At 42.8% G+C, this 24,557-nt stretch overlaps 2 protein-coding genes across 7 annotated transcripts in view; one reads left to right on the top strand and one right to left on the bottom strand.

Annotated features, from left to right (window-relative positions):
- Positions 1–5,309: 5,309 nt before the first annotated feature.
- Positions 5,310–7,763, top strand: LOC308327485 (uncharacterized protein; the record flags this gene model as incomplete). The annotated part of the gene is made up of 4 exons (XM_080781006.1): positions 5,310–5,351; positions 6,214–6,390; positions 7,033–7,290; positions 7,480–7,763. 4 exons carry the CDS (start codon positions 5,310–5,312, stop codon positions 7,711–7,713), a joined length of 711 nt encoding a protein of 236 aa, XP_080637132.1. The 3' UTR covers positions 7,714–7,763.
- A 467-nt stretch (positions 7,764–8,230) lies between these two features.
- LOC308327096 (unconventional myosin-Ic-like) overlaps positions 8,231–24,557 on the bottom strand; it is a 44,425-nt gene continuing 28,098 nt past the window's right edge. For 3 of the 6 annotated variants that reach the window (XM_080780242.1, XM_080780241.1, XM_080780243.1), the window contains 26 exons: positions 24,234–24,413; positions 23,815–23,913; positions 22,654–22,767; positions 22,479–22,550; positions 22,246–22,365; positions 20,895–20,977; positions 20,400–20,505; positions 20,192–20,272; positions 19,982–20,073; positions 19,727–19,821; positions 19,050–19,096; positions 18,400–18,748; positions 17,945–18,062; positions 17,109–17,222; positions 16,551–16,627; positions 16,340–16,408; positions 15,700–15,784; positions 15,190–15,349; positions 14,915–14,998; positions 13,731–13,824; positions 13,542–13,597; positions 13,267–13,402; positions 10,622–10,692; positions 10,400–10,497; positions 8,876–8,975; positions 8,231–8,688 (listed from right to left, as the gene is read on the bottom strand). In XM_080780242.1, coding sequence (XP_080636368.1) covers positions 8,662–8,688; positions 8,876–8,975; positions 10,400–10,497; positions 10,622–10,692; positions 13,267–13,402; positions 13,542–13,597; positions 13,731–13,824; positions 14,915–14,998; positions 15,190–15,349; positions 15,700–15,784; positions 16,340–16,408; positions 16,551–16,627; positions 17,109–17,222; positions 17,945–18,062; positions 18,400–18,748; positions 19,050–19,096; positions 19,727–19,821; positions 19,982–20,073; positions 20,192–20,272; positions 20,400–20,505; positions 20,895–20,977; positions 22,246–22,365; positions 22,479–22,550; positions 22,654–22,767; positions 23,815–23,913; positions 24,234–24,413 — 2,727 coding nt within the window. In that variant the 3' untranslated portion in view covers positions 8,231–8,661. Of the gene's footprint in view, positions 8,689–8,875; positions 8,976–10,399; positions 10,498–10,621; positions 10,693–11,738; positions 11,985–13,227; positions 13,403–13,541; positions 13,598–13,730; positions 13,825–14,914; positions 14,999–15,189; positions 15,350–15,699; positions 15,785–16,339; positions 16,409–16,550; positions 16,628–17,108; positions 17,223–17,944; positions 18,063–18,399; positions 18,749–19,049; positions 19,097–19,726; positions 19,822–19,981; positions 20,074–20,191; positions 20,273–20,399; positions 20,506–20,894; positions 20,981–22,245; positions 22,366–22,478; positions 22,551–22,653; positions 22,768–23,814; positions 23,914–24,233; positions 24,414–24,557 lie in introns of those variants that run through there. The other 3 variants (XM_080780244.1, XM_080780245.1, XM_080780246.1) reach the window with 3 other exon arrangements.

Below are 24,557 nucleotides of genomic sequence, written 5' to 3'. Positions count from 1 at the left end.
TATGATAAGCTATAGAGAGGTGCCCGTGGGGCCTCTACGGCGGTGCCCGTTGGGCACTGGCCTACTTGGAATGATGCAAGTTGGAAAAGCATGCCCCACCCAGATATTATGTCTGTGTCCCTTTTATGCCCGACAACTACGGGGGGGGGGGGGGGGGGGGCACCCCTGAATTACATTGTTACTTTTGCAGAACGTTATACATTTGTGTCATTTATGCGTCGTGTGTATGTTGGTATAAAATAGTGCATGCACTACAGTGTATAGAAGTTGTTTGCATTTGACTGTGTGTGTGTGTGTGTGTTGCCAGGTGTTAAGGCTGAAACAGCCAAACAGGTGCTTGAGGGGCATGTGCAGTTCCCACTTCCCAATGTGCCAGGCGGTGATGCAGCCCATAAGATCTTGAGCCCCATGCTGAACGTCTTCAGCTGCGTCAACTGAGAGAGGCGTTGCTGCAGCCCTTTTCACCCTGGGGATTCCTGCGCTGAGGGTCGTAGGGTCAGAGGTGTTGGAGCCCATCCTCACCACCTGGGGTTGACCCCATAAGATGTCCAGGATCGATCCAGCTGCACAGGCTTCGCTTGAGTCCTAGACTCCTAGGACCATATAGGCTATTCTATTCTGCTATCTATTTTCACTATAGTTTGGGTCCCGGGCAAACATCCTAATATCTCTTTTGGGTCTTGAGCTAAAATGTTTGGAAACCAGTGTTGAGAAGATAGGAAGTCCACTGGTCTTGAGCTCCAAAATAAAATGAATTATAAGAGAAGCTCAAGACCGGTGCTGTGCACATGTGTGGACTTCCTAACTTCTCATCTGTATGTATTTTTGTTCAGCACCCGTTGTCACGTGTGCGGGGCAGGAAGGTAGGACCCAAGTGCAAGACAGATAGGCGGAGGCAAAGGAGCTCAAATGCAAGAGAGTTTAATGACCAAAACTCACAAAAGTCCAGAACCAAACACGAAGAAAACACACTAGGAGAATACTCGGAACAAAGACTACTAGGAACAAGACTAAGCGCTACACACTATGAACTGAACACTGGTGACTTACAACAATGATCTGACAAGGGAAAAGACAAAACCAGGGGAGTATAAATACACAAAGACACAGGTGAACTCAACAGATAATTATCACAATGATTGGCTAAAAGGACTAACAAGACAAGGTGGAAACACTAGGGCATTTCCACCATTTCCGCAATTACAATTTCCGCAATTTCCGCAATTTCCATTTCCATTTCCAACTATTAATGGCAGCTGGGTTTCATCATTCAAATAAAATAGAATTCTGTCCGTTTAGCTATAAAATTATGTCAGGGAATAGGGATACACAGTATATGTCTTTCATTTGCATTGCATCTCCCCCCCCCCAAGCTTTTATTTTCGTTCGAGTAATAGTACAACTCTAATAGTATTACTTATAATAATGTAATTAAAGATAACTTCATTCAGATTTATTTATTTTTATTTCATTTTCCAGATTTTGTTTTTCTTCTTTTTTTTAGATTTTCATTGGTGGGCCAGCAGGCCCGCGGGCCTGAGGTTGAGTATCACTGATATAGGCTATTCTATTTTCACTATAGTTTGGGTCCCGGGCAAACATCCTAATATCTCTTTTGGGTCTTGAGCTAAAAATGTTTGGAAACTAGTGTTGAGAAGACAGGAAGTCCACTGGTCTTGAGCTCCAAACTAAAATTAAATATAAGAGAAGCTCATGTGTTTTTTTAGGTTATTCATTTTGCTTTTCTGCCTTTATTGACATAGATACAAGTGAAGATTGACAGGAAAGAGGGAGCGAGAGGGAAGGGGAGAGACATGCAGCAAAGGTCGTCATGGATGGGACTCGGACACGCGACACGCTGTCAGGCCAGAGCCTATATATATATATATATATATGTGGCATGGCATGCGCCTGGACCACTATAGGCCAGCATGCGCCTGCATGCACCCGTAGACTTTTTTTTAGATGTGCGTGCTTTCCTGCTAGATTCAACCAATACCATAATGGAGATGGCCCCTGACAGGATGCTGGGTTGTAGCAGAGTAGAAAGACTTAAGGAAATTTCAGAGCCGTGCAGAGAGCACCGAGGGGGCAGGTGCCCAAACCTCACAAAAGGTCACATTTTTGGGGTGGTCTTTTTGTGGTTGTAACTTGGCCCAAGTACCACACTATACGTCTACTTGATCATTCTTCAACACAATAGTGAAATTATAATTATTTGTCAGATTCTTGTCTTGATAAGGGATGTTGGGCAGGCATGCCATTATTTCTTTATTGTTTCTTTTGAGAAAGGGGCACTTTGAGGCAGAAATCACTTCTCAAAAGCCATCGTTTCCCATCGAAGACATCTTTTTCAAAGGTGCTATACTGTATATAACGTTTATTCATTATTATTTAATTATCATAAGACTTTTATTTATTTAGGCTATACATGTCTTAACCAAATATCTTAACATTTATTCCACACCAGAATAAATATTCTTAAAAAAAAAAAAAAAATGGGAAGGAAATGTAACAACAACAAAAAAAAGACGTGCTGTAGAAAACAGTGAGCCTGAATGAGATGCAACCGTGACTCCCAATGAGACTGGAAATGCAATGGCAGGAGGGAAGTTTGATGTCTGCAGTGGAGAACGAGACTCGGAGGAAAGCCCTTGTGTGTGGAAGTCTCAAGGGGTGTCTGACTCATCGCCGATATAGGCCCTACGACTACGTAATAGATTGAGAGTAAAAATGTCTATTTTAGAGGAGGAAGTATCGTTCTCTGTAAACCTTATTTGGCTCCCCCACAGTTTACTACAGCCATTTCCTTTGTCCATGCAGTTGGTAATTTGGGGTTTTCTGTGTGGCAATGTTTTGTATGTAATTTACACTGAGAGTTTTATAAGAGAATTGTATAGGCTAATTAACGAAAGCAAGCCTCAAATTTGGTTTGTGTGTCCCATATATATATATATATATATATATATATATATATATATATATATATATATATATATATCCCCAAAAGGGAAGCACGCACATCTCAGAATTTATTGACGGACCGTGATGAACAGAAATATATATACATTACATACAGAAAGAAGGTATTGGATGTCCGCACACCTTCTTTCTTTCTGTGTCCCATATATAACCTGAGGGTGTGCACTGTGCAGTGCAGTGTAAATTTGGTTGGACCAATGGTTTCTGAGAACTGGAGAAAAAAACCTGTATAACTCCAGATGCAGACAGAGCCTTGGAGTGAAGAAATCTAGCCACACTGTCAAGGCAGACAGGGAACCCAGATGCAGACAGATCAGACAAGGAAACGTGGTACGATGCAAAAACTAGAGTATTTATTCACTCCAAAACACAGAAGTTCTTCAGGCAATGTTCAAGGAAAAAATTAACTTAAGTCCAAAAGGTATAAAGTCCCAGTTTCCAAAGCCGAAAATAATACTTAGGTCTTCAGTTGGAGCTGCATGGAGAGGTGGTCAGGCTGGCAGGCAGGTACTGAGAAAGGAGACCAACAATTAGGATCTGGCCAGTAGAGGAGCGGAATATGTTCTTGAGTCTTAGAATTCAACTGACCTAGTACAAAAGCACAGAGGTGTGCACTGGCCGAAGAGGAACTATCACTGAGCACTGCGTGCCGTCACGGCCAGGTTTAAGTAGCCAGCCAGGTGATTGCCAGATGGGGACCAGCCAGGTAATCACCAGGACACACCTCTCCACAGGTAGAATGCAGCTCCAACCTAAAGGACATAGAAATAAAAAGTTAGAACAGACAGACAAGCTGCCTTAGCCTATACACAACTTAATGTATATGTGGGGTGTGTGCATGCATAACAATATTGCATTCCTGCACACTCACAAGTGTATTTGACTATTTTTAACAGTGCATTATAATGCGCTCTTATTAATGGATTGAGTTGAGTTGACTGGACTGGACTCTGACAGTTTTATGCCATGAAGTTACCCCACCAGTGTTTATTTTGTCCTTTTCATTCTCTCTGTTGATACTGCTATGTGTTATGGTTGCACTAAACGGAATTTCGTGACAGTGACAAGATCTTATCTTATCGTATGTGTATTCAGAATGTTGAGGTCAAATAATACAAAATATAGGTCAGTGGGTTAACAGAATAACCTGTCCTACATAGCCCTCCACAGGTGTAAAAACTTCACTGAGTACCTTTGTACCCTGCTTTTTGATCACTAGTGTATGCTTAGCAATAGCAAACCTATGTCCCACAGAAGTACAGTAGCTTGGAACTTGGATCGATCAGAATGTTTGACTGAAACTGATATGACTGCATGCAAGCGAGGTAGGCTGAAACTTCTAATTGTGTCGTTTTCTGGTCCAAAGGGATTTCCTCAAATTTCCCATTGTCTTGAAATGGATAGTAAATAATCCAGGCTAGAATCTGATCGGCTATTGCCCTTTTAGGGAAGTCACCTCTGAATGGTGTTAGATTTATGATTCCTATAGCTTCATTAGCCTACCATCAAGAATGTCAATATTTTAGCAAACTCACAATAAGGACATTTTTGTACCAAAACAAACAATATTCAACCCCATTCAAGTCCATGCATGGTCACAGGTTACTTAGCACACAAGTGCAATTTCATCCCAAGAGTGATACAACTATTTCTAAACGATACCTAAAACGTATTTTTTTAAATATAGTTGTCATCACTGCATTCTGGGGTGTAAATCTAAACTTTACATTTAAGTGCATATTTTTACTGTATATACAGTAGATCATTATAAGCAAAAGGATGCACAGCACACCGGTCCTTGTGAGGTGCCAGCCAACGGGAAAGTTAACCCATTATGACCTGAGATCAGATTCTATAAAATGTCTTCTACATCCTGACAGTTTTCTGAAAAAGCTATGTTTCTATCTCAGTCGTTTAAATTTTTTAGCTATTTTTCAATAGCTAAAGCATAACATAATGCTAACACCAAAAGGGGTTCCCGCCCGGAATGGGTTTTAATACTGAATGAAAGAAATGTATAGCCGCACACTTGCCAATGCATAAGGTTTAATGAGGACACAGAGACACCAATGTTTCGGACCCTTGTCCCCATTAAAACCTTATGCATTGGCAGCTATGAGTGTGCGGCTATACAGTAGAGTAGATAGTCTATACAGTAGAGTAGATCATAACATGCCACTCCATGAATCATCACTAACCACAAGATACAATGAGAGAGAGAGAGAGAGAGAGAGAGAGAAAGTGAAGAAAAACTCCAGACCGATATCAGAAACTGAAAGTGAGAACAAGACCATATAAATACTCTTATAGTGAACATTCCTTACAACATGCAAATATCTCAGTCAGACAAGGCACACCAATTTGACAAGGTAAGATATTCAAGAGCACCTGTACACTTAACATGCTGTGATATTGTATTTGAATCAAATAATTACATTTATTTAGAAAATATATTGACATGGAGATGACCTGTTGAGTTAAAAAAAAAGGGAAAATATATTTGTATCTTATCTTTATTCTGCTGCATGCACATTATTGTTGGGTGATTTGTACAATTTGTACAATTTCACAATTCAGACAATGAGTCGAAAGGAGATTGATTACCGATGAGATTACTCATGTGCGAATGTGCAAATAGTATGTGCAAAAGCGTAAAAAATGACCCTCCGCTTTGAAGAAACACTCAAGATGTTGCTGTGTCAAGTTCACAACACGTTTTGAGCTTGTAGCTGTTATTTTCTGTGTGCAACACGTACAGCTTAATGACACTGGGTGAAAAACGCATCTTAATCCTGGGCTCAACACTCCCTCTGCCAACCTGGGGAGAGCAACGGACTGACCTCATGCTTCCTTCTATGCATGCATGAGCACGTGGAAGGAACACGCTATTCCAACCAGTTCCTTTCCCCTCCATCAGGCGCCGTGGCTGGCCAGGGGGAGGCAGTTTAGAGACCAGGATTACTGCATGTTTTTTGTGAGGGTACCACTATACCTACCCTATAGGCCGGGGACACAAGGAGAACATGCAAACTCCACACAGAAAGGCCCTTTCGCCAACCCCACCATAGGGAATGGGCCTTTGTCATCCATTTGGCATGCTTTTAACCCATACTGTATGTTATGCCTGTACTTCGTAAATAAAGTTAATCAAAGTTAATCAAACAGTAAGCGTCATAACACAATATTACCAACAGCATTAGTGTCACTTTCTCCTGCATCCAACTCTTCCAGATGGACACAACAGTATGGTGTGGCGGCTTTTCTCTGTGTCTTCTCTGTTTCATCCTGAACTGCGTGGACCCATGTTGCTCTTCCCGTTCAGCCATCCAGAGGGCCAGGGACTACAACACCTCCCTAAGTCTGACCAGATTCACACGCAGCCGCGTGCAACAGCTGCTGCTGAGATATGTGAGTGAGCTCCATTCTTTATTAAAGTAATGGGGTTTAGTCTGAAAACATAGACGCCATTGCTATAGCCTTCCATTCTTACCACCGTACCTTTGTTCTCTCAGAAGGAGCAGCATTTGGGGGACAAACATTTTGAAGACAGAGACCTGCAGTTGGAGGCCCTGCCAGTGCTTTCAACAGACCTGTACATGTGGCTAAATATGAAGGTCTGTATCTGCCCTGTATATCACCATTTCCTTAAATTTTAATTGTTTTACACAAGTTGTTAACTCAAGTTAAATACGATTCTATTACACGCCTACTTTAGTTTTTAGTCAAAGTTTTGGTCGATATGAGTGAAATCCACACACAGCTTGAAGACTGACTGACATGTCATCTTGTAGTTTATCCAAATGTTTCCTCTGGGGACAATAAAGTAAATCTGGAGTCTAAGGGCCCTATTTTTGTCCGTTCCTTACCCCTTATCCCTAAACTTCTTTGCCTTTTTTTCTTTCTTCAAATAATAATAGATTCTAGAAGCTCACAAAGTGTTGATGTAGATCGGCTAGTTGAACAATTCTAAAATGTTTTTTCAAAATAGTAAAAAAAAAAAGAAAGGATAAGGGGTAGGGGCACAGACCAAAACAGGGCCCCAAATGTCAGTGCAAGGGTTGTGCTGTGTTATTATTAACCACATGGTGGCGATGTTTTAAATGTCTGGTGTGCCCCGTTCAGGATTGGGAGCGGTTACATTCTGCGTCACGGGACCTGCGCGCCTACTGGGAGGTCCTGGAGCAGAAGAGAGGACAGCTGGAGAGAGAAGACAGACGACTGAGGAACAGGCCCGAGCCCACCATCACCACGGGCATAAAAGTCGTCGAGTTAAACCTGATGGACCTCATGGGGCAAGTCAACAGTCAGGTACACGTTTACTTACATCAGCATAGCACCCATTGTTTTGTGCCCTTATTTAGCTATAGTCCAGAAGAAGAGTATAAGCAAATGGGAGTGGAGTGAATTTATGCTTCTTTCCTACTACAAGGTATGAATTAGGTCCAAGTTGAGATGAGGACAAGTGCGCTGATGTTTATTTTTTATTTCACCCTGCAGCTGAAGCATATGAACAGCTCCAGGATGAGCCACGTGTTTCCCATGGTGCCGACCGTCTCAAGCGTCCGTGCCCCGAGCCGACAGCCCCCGTCTCAGACGCTGTGGGACAGCCGCAAGGAGGGCTATGTCATTCTGAGGGACCTAAACCTCTACCTGACCAAGATGGCCAGAGACTTCCTCCTGTTGGCCTCCAAACACAGGAACACCCGCAACTCGAAACTCACTGGACACTAGAGGACCAAATGCACACAGTGGAATCCTCAACCGTTAATCAATTTGACTCTTGACCCAATCGACCCAAATTAGACCCTTAAGGGTCCATACAGGTTCAGAGTTAAGAATCTTAGGATCATATTGTGCATGCACACAAGCAGACTCAACCATTAATCAATGGTTTTACATTATGCAAAACATACTGGTAGAATTTAACCGACAGTACAGTAGGCAAGCAACAGCAATATATATATATATATATATATATATATATATATATGTATTTAAGCCAAACACAGTTTTGCCACTTTATCTTTATCATATGTGTTGTCCACATTTCACATGGTCTGTGGGGTTTTCATTCTAGTGATGCTTTTATATTACTGCATAACTGGCACCTTCTGGGTATTTCCCAGAGTCATCTCTTTTTTTTTTTAAATGTTACAAAAAAATATGCTACTAGACCCAGGAAAATACTTTCCCCTTTCACCCAGGCCTAAAACTATTGGAATTTCCAAAGATACTGTACCATATATACTATTTATTCATTTATTTATTTATTGATGTATTTATTTATTTATTACAAGTATGTGCTATTTATTTGTGCTCATTGTTCATTTTTGTTATACAGAGTTATTTATTTATAACACAGAAATTATTTTATATGTGATCTCATGGAAAGGTATTTGCATACAACATTAATTATCATATATCAAGTGTGAGATTTGCAATTGTTCAATTCTGTGCATTTCTTGTGATTTCTTGCAATGTTTATGTTGGCTAAAAAGAATGACTTGCAGTACAGGAAAAAGTGTTGAAATAGTGAATCTTCCTTTGTTGTTCAGTGCTGTTCCAATATATACTGCGTGTGTGGTTTGATACTAATCCGAGCACTTCTGAGCAGCAAACATCTGCGGTTAGTGAAAGCTTCAGTGGTTCCCCCGAAAGACACTTGTGCCGGTCCGGCAATCATGTGTTGCAGAGCGGAGGGGCAGTCTGCAAAGTCATTGAGACACCGTTAAGACGGCAGAAACCCTTGTAGAAGCTTATTAATGAATATGCTGACATAACATAACCCATGATGCATATTCAGATAACAGGCGTTTTAAACGTTTGACTCTCCCCCCTCCTACAGTACCTCCCCTTGCGCCACATCATCACACCAAAACAAGCCCAGACTCACCACTAGCAGATGTCCTTTTTTGCCTTTGGCCACCTTCAACTCTGGGCCCCCGATGAAATCAATGATCCCCTCCTTGCCTCGAGCCAGAGCAAACGTAATACTAGTGTAGACCAAAGCCAGAGGAAAAGAAACAGGGAGGAAAAGGGAGCTGTGAATTTAGCTTATAAAGTCCTTAAAAAGGTATATGGCTCCAAATGTAAGTCAATTACAGAGACAATGAAACAGGCATCACAATACATAACATACGGTAGCCTATAGACATTTAAAAATCAATGACACAAAAGATACACTTCACTATTAAGAAATGCTGTAGTTGCTGAACATTGCGCAGGAGATATTTGTAATGGAGAAACGTACTCATACATTGAGACTACAAGGGGAGTTATTCACTGAAAAATGGGCAAAATGGACTGAATATAGAAATCAACAGGACGACACAGATGATAATAATGATGGGCATTCATGAATGGACTGGAATATGTTGCTCATTAATGATGTATACGAACCCTTACACTGTGACTAATGTTTTGTTTACCTGCAAATAAAAATTAAGTAAAAAAAAGTAAAAGAAATGCTGTAGTCCACACAGTGCATCTCATTTAAAACTGAGGCTGCAGTTGGTATAAAAGGCTTTTAAATGTGCTTGTCCGTGGGACCTTGTACGTTCGACCTAGTGGCAGCTGTTTAGAGCCCTGGAGTGGGTGATTTTTGTTCTGTCTGACTGCTTGGGAGGTAGTGGTCCGTGAGTAGTATCTGTGTATTCCAAGGGATTTTGCTTGTTCTACTGTCCTGGACAGTAAAACACAATGTTATTAGTAATACTAAGCCACTCTCAATGAGTGCCTTGTTAACTTGGGAGAGTGCCTTGCTCCGCATGTCAAAACGCCTGAGAATCTGTCACTGACAATGTCTATGTTGCACCCTTTTGTAGTCGAGAGCGGTCTCAAATTTGAGGTCAGGGTTGACACACGTTACACACATGACGTCACTGAACGTCCGCCCACCTCCATGAACGTGCTGCAGTTCCACTTTTGGCCAGTAGGTACTAGTGGCAGCTTCAGCGTTGGCCAGCCCTTCTGGGGGCTTGCCCAGGGAGCGCTCACTTCGGCTGTGTGGCGCAGGGCTTAGGAGGCAACCAATCACGACTAGGTCGCTACTACGCGATTCGAGTTTCAGACTATACCATTGGCTTAGGGCGCAGTCAATCATGACTAGGTCGCTAATGAAAACGGGCCTGTTGGCAGTTTTCACCTGACAAAAATGAGACTTTACAAAACCTACCTGAAACAATATTGTGTACCAACATAAATGAAAAAATACAGATTACTAAATACGCACACAATACGCACGCACGCACGCACACACACAGACAGTGTCATTTAGAATACTTACTGTATGCCTGGGAACTTTACTTAAGTGCCTCAAAAGGTTAATGTCAAGCCCGGCCTATAGATACATTGCTTCATGGATCAACTAATAACAATATCGTGTGTAGAGGTACTGCAGTATAGGAGAGGCACCCACCTGCCCGGGCTGATGTTGACATGGTTGACCTTGCCGGCCATCATGACTATCTTTGTCACCACCTCAATGACATGTTCACACTGGAGCACCACGTCACCCTGGTGGGAGGGAGAGACACAGGGGGGGAGGGAGTGGGTTTGAGCGCGCAGTATGCAGCAGTTGAGTGCGTAATGTTGTGACCCGGTGTGACCTACCTAATGCTGTGACCCGGTGTGACCCTACCTTCTGTTTGTTGTCCTCGTTGGGTGCGTGCAGGACGAATATGCCATCACTACGAGAACTCACGGAGACGCCTTTGGAAACAGAAGAGCTGCCTTGGGTCCATTTGCACTCAACAACATCATGTGTGGTCCTATATATCCCATTCTGACCTGAGATCAGATTCATACGAGGTTTCCACTGGACAACACACTGGTCTGATTGACCCATTCTGACCTGAGATCAGATTCTAAAGAATGTCAGTCGTTCTTCGATTTTTCAAAAAATAGCAGACCTACAAGCTCGTAGCGCGCCACTCGGTGGCGCGCTATGAGCTTGTAGATCTGCTATTTTTCAATAGCTAAAGCATAACATGATGCTAAACACCAACATGGGTTCCCGTTCAGAATGGGATATATCATCAGCCAGTCACTAGAAGGAACTATAATGATCTCCCTGATTGACTCGTTCTCAAAGTGGGTTCCGGGGACCCCTCAGCTCTCCTTGAGGGGGTTCCAAGGGGTCCCCGAGCAAAATAAGTTAATATAGCATCAAAATCAGTTTAACCACTTTACACTTTACAATTTAGGCATTTAGCAGATGCTCTTGATCCAGAGCGACTTACATTTAAGCAAAAACAAAAGCATGGCATACATCACATATATAAAAAGTAGTTATCATGAATCATGCGTAAACTAAGAACGTAACAGTGGAGTATCTATGTCAACTATACATACTATACTATATTATACAATATACATGTGTACTATAAAGTGCCATGACTACATAAAATGCAATTCTAGTGCTGTCTACATAACGAGCTATAAGTCTGTCTAAAAAACAATGCTAACCTAAGTCTACTATCTAAGTCTACATAAAGGGCTAGGCTAGGGCTAGCCTCGATACCCAGGCTTTCATTGCGTCTGCACGAAAATTGAAAGCCTGGAGGAACGCATTGGCTGCCTTGGTCTAGAAGTGGGAGTCAACGCTTCCGGGTGGGTGTCGCTCCAAATTATGTGACGTAGCGCTTCACTAGGTGGGAGAGGAGTGGCCCAGGGCTGACGGACAGATCGGTGAGATCCAATCAGGGCGTGCGCAAATCTCAGCCGCGACCCACCCCTAGTATAGACCAGAAACTTAACACGTTAGCTCAGGCTAGGCTAGGGCAAGTGCTACAGGCCTTTGAAGTTAGCAGATCTACAAGCTCGCTTTAGGTACGTTTGAGAACCAGTGGCTTATATGACTCAAAAGTAGCCATTTTAAGATGCTCCTGCTTTATCCTATGACACATGCTTGCAATGAGACATGCTGTACCACAACCATTTACTATTTAAACCCAAGCTTAATACATATACTATAGGTGCTTAGGGTCCTCATAAAAAGGTTTCTGTATGGGTAGCAGAGTTGGGGTCCGTTACTCATAAAAGTAAGGCACTACATATTACATATTACTTTTGAAAAAAGTAATGCCTTACATTACTTTATTACTCCCTGGAGAAAGTAACTAGTTACATTACTCGTTACATTACTTTTGCGTTACTCCATAAAATCGCCCGAGATGCATTGTCAAATAATTTGCACTGAACTGCCACACAACAATATAATATTTAGTTTGGGGTCTGTGAGGCCAAATCTCATCAAATGGTGGTCCATGGCTAAAATGCAGAATACATACTGGACCTTGATATGAAAATGGTTGAAAACCACTGTACCACGTGGTTCTAGGCAAATATTAACTTTCCCAACAATATATATTCAAATAAAATAATGAGACTGAGATAAATCAGTAGACTATAATTATGTTCAAAGTGCTTTAGGATCCCTTTCTTTATGATGTGGAGTCCCCTGCTCCATTGCTCATTAAATGTAGTTTTTCATTTCGGCATATTTGGTTTATTTATCTCTACATTAACTAACTAGTGATTGTGAGAGCACACTTCTACAACAAACAAACAGACCCTCCCATTGGCAGTGTTGCCAGGTTGTAGAAGAGAAACAAGCAGCCATGTCTATGAAAACAGCCCAAAAGAAGCCTGACTGGGCTATCATAAAACAAGCCCAAAGTCGCTTGTAATAAGCGGACATGGCAACACCCCAACGCCTGCTCTGTCTCTGTGACAGTGGGGAGACTGGGAGCTTTCTGTGCAGCGGAAAAGTGCTACGGAGATTTTAATACAGAGACGACTTAAATGACAGTTATGACACAAGCACTGCTATATCACAAAAAAACGGACAATGATGTGTCCGGCCAGAGGTTGAGTTGGGAGGAGGAAAGGTGGGTCTAAAACCGGACGTCTGGCCACCCTACGAGTCCACGACAGTAACGAAAAATGCTGTGCTGCTGATGATCTGACACCGGTTTGACATGTTCTAGTCCGTACTGCGTACTGCGTTGCCAGCGCACCATTAGTGTTCATGTTCAACTCATCTCCGTTGTGTGCATTATTCTCTAAAGCAACACTGCTGAAAGCAGCCACATGACGCAAGTAGCGAGTAACGGCAGCGCTAAAGCGACCAGTAACTGTAGTGTGATTATCAATTTTGGAGGAGTAGTGTCGTTATATTACTCGCTACCGACCAAAGTAGTGTCGTTACAGTAACGATATTTTCCGTTACTCGTTACACCCAACTCTGATGGGTAGTACTGTATACTCCGGCCACACACTCACTTCTCAGTGTCATGTAGTCAATCCGCTGCTTAATCTTGGTCCTGTCCACCAACGCAGCGAAGGAGGACGTTAGGAGGAGCTGACGAGGGCGTGGCTTGAAACCCCTCCTGTCATACTTTGTGACCAAAGCGGCATACTGCAGAGAGGAGAGAGAGAGAGACCATGACGAGATAAGACGAGGAGGAGTTGCCGTCTGTCTGTTTCTTTGTTTAGTTCATGTCATGCAGTGTTAGTGTGTTTATCATAATACGGCAAAAATACATTTGAATCCCCACCTGGACCTTTTCGTTGCCAAGAGTCTGAACGGCTTTGAGGTTGATCTGTTCACTTTCTAGATACAAGAAGAGAAACCATCGGTTACTTCTGTATAACCGTACTGTATGCGCGTGTGCGTGCGTGCGTGCGTGCGTGTGTGTGTGTGTGTGTGTGTGTGTGTGTGTGTGTGTGTGTGTGTGAATGCCTACCGAGCCGGGAGCCCAAAAACAGCTTGGCAACACTCTGGGCGTAACTTTCTTTCTGCTCTTTGAAGATCTCACTTGCTACAACCTTCTGCTCCAACTGGAAGGAAGACACAAATTGAATCCAAGGTTGAAACAAAAGGACTTCACAGCTGTATCAAATGAGAACAAACATGGGAACACATTTAGAGGAGCACTTCGCCCATTTTTAACCTTATCTTCACAATATTTGGGCTTTGGCCCTTAAGCCTAAGCCATTTTCGTTACCGCTAAACCCCTTATACCTAAACTTCTTTGCCTTTGTTTTACTATTTTGAAAAACATTTTTGAATAGTTCAGCTAGCCTCTACATTGACACGTTGTGAGCTTGTAGACTGGCCATTTAACAGCAATGTCTGTGTTCACCTATGTATGTGTTCACCTATGTACTGTATGTATGAGCGCCAGTATAATGAGTACCAGTAGGGGTGCTGTTTGCCAGAAACAGAGAGAGAGAGAGATAGTATTAGTGCTGCACTGTTGCCTGCTTAATGACAGAGAGGGGGGAGAGAGGGGAGTTGCACCACTCAGTTCACACGGGTGTGATTTTTTGCAAAATAGTTTAGCGGTGACGAAAATGGAGCACTTAATGCTGAATTCTAAGATGGCACAATGTAGGTATACTCACTCTGTCTGCATCTTATGTGTGGGCTATGGACAGTTCAGAAAGCTGCCTAAATGACATCATCGATGGGGATGCAAAGCTTATAGAAACTACGGTCTTTCTCTTCCTCAAAGGTTGGAAATCTTGCTCAAAATAAACAGACCTGCCTATACTGAAGATGTCACTGGTAGGCAGGTCTCTGAACCTCTCTCCTCTGAGAAACAGAGTGAGTAGACAGAATGCAATGCAATTTGATAATGAGCATTAACAGGACCAAATACAGTATAAAGATGGGTTGAAAATGGGTAAAGTGGCCTGGGCCGTGCATCAGCGGTCCAGGCACCTTGGCTGGTAATGCAGTCTGGCAGTGTGCCGTGGGTTCGACTCCCGATCCCGACAGCCTTTACTGCATGTCACCCCCCCCCCCCCATCTGTCAGCCTACTGTCTGTCCCTCCATACAAAATATAAAATAAAGGCGAAAGCCACAAAGAAAAGAAATGGGAGAGTTTGTTCGTTTGTTATAGCCATACTGTAAGTGAGTCCAACCTGCTTTCTCCACTCCGGCTGGATCCTCTTGCAGTATTTCAACACCATGTTCATCATGTTCAACCTCCACAGGTGCTCAGATGCCTGTACAAAGTATACATAATGTATTCAACACAGGCTTATTATATTATTTGTGACATTAGTTATGACTGTTAAGGAACGATGACGACAAGTTGGGTCAGCAAAGTTGACGTCATGTGTTTGAGCAAATACTTGGAATTGGTTTCATGTCGAAATCTAACGGCTATAAATATGTAAATGTATTTTCACTGTACCTCGGTGACAGAAGGAGAGGGCGTGGGCCAGCTTTTGTCCAGCACACTCTTGGGCAGCGTTCGGCGCAAGTTCTTGAGGAAGGAGAAACGCACGTGGTCCAGAAAGTAATCGTTTTCCGGACAGTACTCCTGGTGACGATAGATGAAGCCTTTTATGAACCTGAGAAAGATCATATAATGGAGAACGGGATGTAAATGTAAATTATATATTTAAAAAAAAAATCACACCCGTGCAAAGTGAGGGGCGCTCTTAGTATCGTACATCACCATGATGTAAAATAGACACTATGCCTATTTGCTCAGACACTATGACGTAAAATTGTCCATTCATTGTTAATGGGAATTTATGTTTATGTAAGACAAAAAATCGACACAAATAGCTGAATATAGGAGGGGCTAGCGCCCCTCAAAAAAGCGCACACACACACACACACACACACGCACACACACACACACACACACACACACACACACACACACACACACACACACACACACACACACACACACCTGCGTATCAAGTCTCCCGCCTCTCTGCGCCTCTTGGCTCGTCTACGTGCTCTGGTCCCTCGCCAAGCGGACTGGATCACTATCACTACAATATGCACATGGACACGCCGGTAAACATTCACACTACAATGTCAAAAGGTTTGACAGACATAAGGATGTAACAACTACTATTTAGCCTATATTATGCACCGGGGCACTGACATCGACTAAATTGTTCAATTTGTGAATTTCCTTGTATCACCTGGATTCACATGACGCCAGATCAATGACATGGACAGACAATTAATGCAACGTCTTATGCACACCTGATCAGCTCAGAGACGGGTGCGTATAGGCAGGGATCAGACGTATATAGAATACAATAAAGTGACCCGCACACAGTCGACACTTGCACAATAACAACAACTTCATTTTGGCATAAATACATTTGTTGTTATTGTGTAAGTGTGTAGACTGTGTATTTTATACGGATAAATAAGAGTGAAACATGGAACTTGGTGAATGGCCATTATGCTATTATTTGAATTTTGTTATTTTGATAAAAAAACAAAAAACTTGACAGGGAACATCCCAGTAGAAGCATGACAGCTATTAGACAAAACAAAAACAAAATCAAGTTAACCATGCGAGTTGCCCTGACCTGCATTTCTGATGCGTTTGTACTTGGCTCTCTCTCTGTAGCCTCTCCAAGATGTCTGTAGAGTTAAAGCTGTACATACATACAGAGAGAGAGAGCGAGAGAGAGAGAGAGAGAGAGAGGTTGGTGGTTACTGTAATTATATTATTCACTAATAAATATTATGAAATCCCCAACTCGGTAGCGTTTAATAACCCCTTCCACAATTACTCACCTACAGCTGGCTTTTTGGCTTCTAGTGCATCTTCAGTGGCGAACAAAGTTTTGGGGAAACGGATGAAGATTTTGGACCTGCAGGAGACACGTGAGGTTACCGGTATTTTTTAGATTAGATTTAGATTATTATTTCAACAAAACTAACCGTAAGAGACCCAACAATCTATCAGCTAAACCCGTGGCAGTTTTGGCACAAAATGATACCCACTGAACAACACAACTTCTTGCTCTGCCATCACAGTACTTTTAGACTAATTAGCTCTGAAGTAGCCTCGGACACCACAGGGCCTTTTAGCTCTGAGGTAACGACAGCTCACCACTATCTCACATGGTTACTGCGTGTTTTCTCATGACTTATTTTCTCCTGCACAATGCAAGCTTTGTTGAGGGTATATATTGTATAGAACTGTTCATTAACGCTTTCTGTGTGACGTTTCTTCTACCCTGCTGCATCTACACAGTACTCTTGCAATTGTATCTTAACTGCTGTGCTGTATCTGGCGACTGAATTTCCCCCCAACGTGAGCAATAAAGGTGTTATCTCATCGTATCTTACCTGCCCAGTTTGTACTCTTCTGGTTTGTAGCCTAGGTGTTTGACCAGTGTGGAAACACCATCTGCCAGAACGCCATTCCAGTTGGGCCAGGTCTCAGGACACAGCGGTTTGTACCTAAACAGAGAGGGATAGCTTTACAGCAAAGCTCTCAAACTAAAGTCATTAGGAAAGCGTTCTCCACATACTCCTCTGTATACCTCGATCATTTCAATCAGGTAGGGCGGCTTCCGGTTGATGATGACCAAACAAGACTTTGTTTTGTAATTTGTACACAGAATTATAAACAAGACTACTCCCAGGAGGTACTTGACCATTTTAAACCCTCTATATTATTAGTTGAACCGTGGTCTGTACTTTGTTCGTTCCTTTTTCACTCTACACCAAATACTTTTCGTTGAAAATAGCAGATTTGCATGCATGCTCAATACGCAACACGTGTTGAGCATGTAGATCTTCTAGGTTTGCCCCAAAAATGTCGCCCAGAATAAGGACACTATAGGATTCAGGTCTCTTAATGTACACAGGTGCTGCTGAGAAGAATAATCTGAGTACCACTCAACTCAGATTATTATCAATTCAGAGTAGAAATTATTTCATGAGGAAGGTGAAGAGTAGAGTAGAGTTAAAAAGCGAATTTTTTATAAATGTTAATGTGAATTTGAAATGAGAAAATCAATAAAAAAAGAACAAAACATTACATTCAAAGCCGTGTTCATTCAGTCAGTAAAATCATTAGTGTTCATTTAACGCATATTAGTGTATCTATGATGGGACCAAATGGACCCATAAATGAACACTCTGGAGTCAGTTGGTCATCCAGCACCGTGATGAGTCACCTCTGTAGGAAGGCTTCGAAACGCCGTCTGTAGGCAAAGCCAGCTCGCCTGACTCGGAGGTTCTCCATCAGGCCCAGGTACTTTACTTGGTGTCGGACCAGAACCTCGTCAAAGCGCCCTGCAGGGACACACATTATACAACATTCAAACCCCCTAAATCCATACTGTATACAGTGTTCATTTCTTCCCAATAGGAAATGCTTTCTCTTCATGACGGAATCAACACAGAAAAGGGCTCAGATATGATATGCGACAACTTACACAAGTCATTCATTTGGCACTTATTTTGGGTGGACATACAGAAATACTGTAAAAGAAAACCGCACCCGTGCAAACTGAGTCTGGTGGGGGCAGCCAGTCACAGAGCAGACGTGATTACAGTACTGTGTCACACGTTGCAGTGGGCAGGGTCAATAGAAATGTGACTGTGTGAGTCTACACAGAATATACTGTACCTGACGTCTTGCCATCATTTGGTTTGATGCATCGCACGTAGGATGGCTCTTTGGACATGAGTATCTCCATCAGTTTGTTCAGACTGTTCTTAAACTGAATGGCCGCCTGCAACGGAGAGGCGCACGTGGCATTAGGATCACGTGTGTGTACAGTATGTACTAGGTACAGTATGAGTGGGAATGCATAAAGAGGAAGGAGAGATGGAAAAGAAAAGTAGTGCACGTGTGCGACAAAGAGAGAGAGAGAGAGAGAGAGAGAGTCGGTCACCATTTCGGGACGTTTCTGGTCCGTCACTTCCTCTCTGCGGAAGCACTGGCTAAGGATCTGGTTGTTTGACTGGCACATGACCTGGATAAGGAAACCACAAACCACACACAAATTGATCTCTTCCTTGTCTCACAAGGGCAGGCACAGAACCGTAGCAGCAAAAAGACACAATGCGGCAACAGTTCGGAAAGAAGTTCTCAAGCCTTATTGTGTTTGATCCTTTTGACAGTTACACACAGATATATCTATAATGCATCGTCAATAAAGAGACGTCAATCCATCAATAGATTTTTTTTTTTTAAAGAGAGAAAAGGACATGATTGAATGAACGTTCCAAAGTCACGGTGAGTGTACTGGACCTTCTATTTCACTATACCCTCACCTCTTTCAGGTTCCTGTTGAGCATATCGTTGTTCTTGTCCAGAAATCCTACCAAGACAGGAATAAAACACTAGCTTTAGACACTGAGGAATCAGCGAATCATCACCTGTACCATGTAATGGTTTGCAGTATGCTTTGAGTCAGTCAGCAGCCTTTCATCCAGACATAATGAGTGCGCAGTGTTGTTTTTGGCAGCAAATTTCTATTTTAGTTTAGTCATAGTCTTTGGACTGAAACTTCGTTTAGTTTTAGTCACATTTTAGTCACCTGGAATGTCTTAGTGTTAGTCTAGTTTTAGTCGACTGAATGTCATAAGATTTTAGTCGACTAAATCTACAGTTGATTTAGTCGACTAAAATTTATTTTGGCGGGTCTTGATGCCGTCGTAATGATTGTTTTTACACTTTTACACTTTAGCCGATCTATATTTTCTACTGGATCTCTTGTCCCTTCCTAACATTTTAGTCTAGTTTTTATTTGTTGACGAAATTGTCAGTATATTTAGTCTTAGTTTTAGTCACCGTAGCTTAGTTTTCATTTAGTTTCCATTTGTTTTTGTCAGTAAAAATAGGTAGTCGACGAACATTTTTCGTCTTAGTTTTAGTCGACGAAAACAACACTGAGTTTGAGGTTTATGGGATAGAATAGTGAGGTGGACAGTGACGTGCTGCAGCTCACCGCTGACATTGTAGTTGACCTCTCCAGCATAGTGCAGTAGCCTAAACTCTTCTCTGCTCATCACCCGACGAGTCTTCCCATTCGCCAACTTGTGACTGAAACACACACACACACATGCATACACATTAGTGCGATATCAGAAGCATTCGCGGCTACGTCGTAGCAGCGGAGAACGTCTTCTCCGCACACTATGCCAGCATAGTATGGCCTGTGTTTTGTGTTCACTGTGAGTGACAATGGAGAGGTGGCACTCACGTGACGAAATGGGCATGACCCCCCAGAGTGTCCTCCAACTTCTCTAAGAAGGAGATGTCACACGCCTCCCCAGGTCTAAGACACTCGTCATCCTGAAAGCCAAAAACCCAACCACAGTATTTTATCTTTCACCTTGCACACTGACAAGAGGAGATAATGTAGGAACGCACGCACACGAGTAAAACACACAAGGGGGGCCGTCATTCGTACCAGAATGGAGATGATTCCCTTGTGCTTCTCTTCGATTAGGTCGCAGATTATCTTGTTGTCGAAGTACTGCACCGTCTCCCACTGGAATTAAGTGTGAAAGAGTAGCCCAGCGTTAGTGTGGGGAAATGCCTGGCGTCCGCTCATCACACGCAGCAGCAGCCTCTCATGATGAAACACACGAGGTTGGACCAACAGCCACTCAACTCACTGCTATGCCCTCTGTCTCGTACTCCTCCTGCTCAGACTTGAGGGTGAGCTCAATGAAGAGCTGCTGCAGCTTCTCGTTGCAGTAATTGATGCAGAACTGCTCAAAACTGTACAGAGAAAGAGGAGGGGGGAAGCATGGAACCATGATCACAATAAAACCAAGAGGGAAAAGCCTAAAGGACTGGTTTTTGGGGGGGCGTTTAATCCACCGACTGACTACAAATCAGGTATACTTCATTTTGGAATATTTCCCCTACAGAACCTTCCAGGAAGGTTTCCGTTAATTTCAGTATGGGATGAAAATCAACTTGCATGACATTTGAGTATTCAATACTATTCAACACAGCAAATGTTGTTACAGTGCATTACCTCATACAGTATACGGTATGTGGTTTTGTAGTCTGCGGCGATAAAAACATGCAAAATCACTGGCATTATGGGTCCTTTGAAACTATAATGAAGACGGGAGAGAAGAAGGCAAAAGGACACAACACACCTGTTATGCTGGAGGACCTCGAAGCCGTAGATATCAAGGAGACCGATGACTGAAGAGCCTTTACTGCCGTGGCCCACTTCATCCTGCTTGATGTAAATATACAGTTTTCTTTTTTTTTTAATATATATTTTTTATCCCACGATTTTGTAACCCATTTTTCACCCCTGTGCCAATCATCTACTGTGATCCTGGGCTCTACACACCCTCCGCCAACCTGGGGAGAGCAACGGACTTAACTCATGCTCCCTTCATGCCCAAGTTGCTCCTTTACACCTGACAGGGGGGAGTTTCCCTGGACGTAGCGCGTGGAAGGAACACGTTATTCCAACCAGTTCCTTTCCCCTCCATCAGGCGCCCCGGCTGGCCAGGGGGAGGCAGTTTAGTGACCAGGATTACTGCATGTTTTTGTGAGGGTACCTACCCTAGGGGACACGGGGAGAACATGCAAACTCCACACAGAAAGTAATGGATATTTGATGAATGACCTTTGGAAGTATATGTGTGAGAAAGGAATTTATGTGAGACTAAACCTGTGTGAAGACATACTAATGAGGGCATAATATGTAGGTATTTCATTTACTGTATGTATGTATGTATGTATATATATTATTTATTTTATCCCTTGATTTTCTTGTGTGTTGTAACAATTATATTGTACTGTGATGCCCGAGAGAACCTGCTTACTCTCAAAAAAAGAAAAGAATAAAAAATAAAGTAAAAAAAATAAAATAAAGGCCCTTTCGCCAACCCCGCCTTCGGGTATGGGCACTGATGACGCGGAGGAGGAAACACGCCGCCAGCACCCACAGTGCCCCGAGCGGGAATCGAACCCAGGACCTTCTAGCTGTGAGGCGACAGCACTACCAACTGTGCCACCGTGACCCGCTATATACAGTTTTCTGAAGAAGCTATGTTTCTATGTCAGTCGTTCTTCGATTTCTCAAAAATAGCAGACCTACAAGCTCGTAGGGCGCCACTCGGTGGCGCTCTATGAGCTTGTAGATCTGCTATTTTTCAATAGCTAAAGCATAGCATGATGCTAACACCAAAAGGGGTTCCCGCCCCAAAATGGGTTAACCAATTTAGACCCGAGGACACATTATTGTCACCTTGTAGCTTTTAACCACTTTAACCATTCTTTTAAACTTTAGCGTTTTAAAAAATAGCTTCTGGGGGGGTCCCTGGAACAACATATTTTCAGATGGGGGTCAGCAGTCAATTACATGTATAATTTTGGGGGCTGCTTGACATGAAATAGTTGGAGCACCACTGAGAAACAGAGGTTTTTCAGAAAACTGTCATGATTTGGAAGACATTTTGTAGAATCTGTCCTGTAATAGGTTAAGTGTACCTGAAGAGCAAGAGACTTGTTTATCTTCTCCACCAGCCAGGTGAAAGTGCGTCCGTACACAGCCTTGGCTAAGGCATCGCGAGCTGACCCTGCCTGCTCAAAGTTTAGTGGGCTGATCATCTGTATCACACACACAAACAAAAAAATACCAAATGCAGTTTAGGACAGAACATCACATAATGTGCTGTACACGAAGCAACTGATAACAGCGACAAAATCCCAGATATCCTCACTTCCTCTCCTTTGGCGATGAGTTTCTTGTGGGTTAGTGCCTCCCTGAGGGCTGAGCCATCAACACCCAGCAGCTGGAATACAATGACATCAACACATCTGCCGCCGTCAACAACATTTCATTTTGGCGAACATTATGTGCATGAGAGTAGTACATACGGGACTGTTTGTTCCCACCTTCGAGAGATAGTGCATCTGGGTCTCGGTTGTAATGTCAGTTTCTCCGTCCTGCCCTTCGCCGAACTGAACGTTTCCCAGATGCAGAACACTGCCGATGACATTCAGCAGCTCCTGAAATCACAGACATTGCGAGACTATCATGAACCGTTTCCCTTCTCAAGGGCCTTTCAAACGGGAAGCGAGGAGAACGCACACGTTGTTGCCTGGATCAACGACAGGTCTGCTCAAGAGGCGGCGCGACGACGCAAACGTAACAAAAAAAAAGCTAAACAGAATCCAGGTCTGGTGAGTCGCGGGCGTGTGCGCGTAACGAGCACGCGCGCAACAAATCCACGGGATGGCGCTCACATAAATACGCTTGCGTTGTCACACCGTCCGTGACTTCTCCGCGCAAAAACGCAGGTCTCATTGAAAATGAAATATAGGCGCGTTATATCGCTTCACGTTTGAAAGGCCCCTTTAGAATGTTATGTTGATTTTCAGTAAGAAATAAGTTTTAGTGCAAGCTACCCACAAATTGCATTTACATTCAAGAATATGGGTAAAACTACACAAAACTCATCATTGAATATATATTGAGTGTGTAAAAAAAGTCTCTTGTGCAAATAAAATAAATAATAATATAGCTGTAAACATTCATAAAATGTATGGAAATGGGATTGCATCTATATACTCTATATCTATACATGGAGTGGTAGTACTAGGCCCATTCAGCAGCCTGCCTGGTTGTGGAAACTGTTCCCTATAGTCTGTTTGTTCCAAGATTATTATAGCTTTGCAATTTTTATTATTTTATTTGTATTTAATTCAGCTGTGTATCGTATGTCCATGCGACAATTAAAGGTAGAGTAAGTGATTTCACTTAATTCAAATATCACTTATTTCTTTGTTTTGTTGTGATAATCCTCCCTACTATAGAGTGTGCTGACCATATAAGTTCCTCCCCGTCCCCAGTTAACCCCTGGGGGTCAAAAAACCTTAGGTTTCGTTTTTGGTTCTCTATCCTGATTGGATGAAAGGCTGGGTCCCAAGGCAAAAACGAAACCTAAGGTTTTTTGAGTGAAATCACTTACTCTACCTTTAAACACTTTGATCTCCGAAAACAAACCCTATACAATCCAGACATCCTTCACTAATGGCTATTGGAGTGCTTCTGACCTGCACTTCTTCCTCTGCGAAGCCGATGACAGGGAGGGCCTTTGTCACAGCTTTCCAATCCTTCTTGTCATTTATGGAGCTCACTCTTGGACAGTTGCCCTGATAAAAAAAAACAGAGTTATAGCCATGTATACTGTAGTACAATATACTGTCTACAATATAGGATTACTGCATACATGATAAGACAAGACTTGTGTGAAGTGAGGCGCTCTTATCATCATACATCATCATCACATTCCGTGCATTCCGTGCTCACGCTCTCGCTCTCACACACACACACACACACACACACACACACACACACACAAAGCTGTGCATAGGTTAGCGCCCCTAAAAGAAAATACATACAAAAGAATAAATTAGCACACTTGAAATACACCTACACATGCACAAACATGCGCACGCACGCACGCACACACCTTGACCAGGTAGTGGTACTTCTGAGGGCTTCTCTCGAGGTGTAAACGTGTCAGCAGCTCGTCGTCTCCTCCCGTCAGCAGCTGGTAGAAGATGTGGAAGTTCCTCTCGCCGTGGTTCTGGTGCACCACGCGGGACTTCTCCAGCAGGTAGTTCAGGATGTGACCGCCCACTGGTGCCCCCTAGGGGACGTGAGGGGTAGAGATGGAAGCTGTCACAGACGGGTTTTGGTTTTGTTTGGAACATTCGAGCCTCACCATGACTCTGTTATCTGTACAAAATAAAATAAAATAAAATAAAATAAAATAAAATAAAATAAAATAAAA

The sequence above is a fragment of the Protomyctophum bolini genome, assembly GCF_963924005.1.
Source record: "Protomyctophum bolini genome assembly, chromosome: 13".
NCBI lineage: Eukaryota > Metazoa > Chordata > Actinopteri > Myctophiformes > Myctophidae > Protomyctophum > Protomyctophum bolini.
The sequence above is the reverse complement of the archived record's forward strand: the minus strand, read 5'-3'. Positions and strand labels throughout refer to the sequence as shown.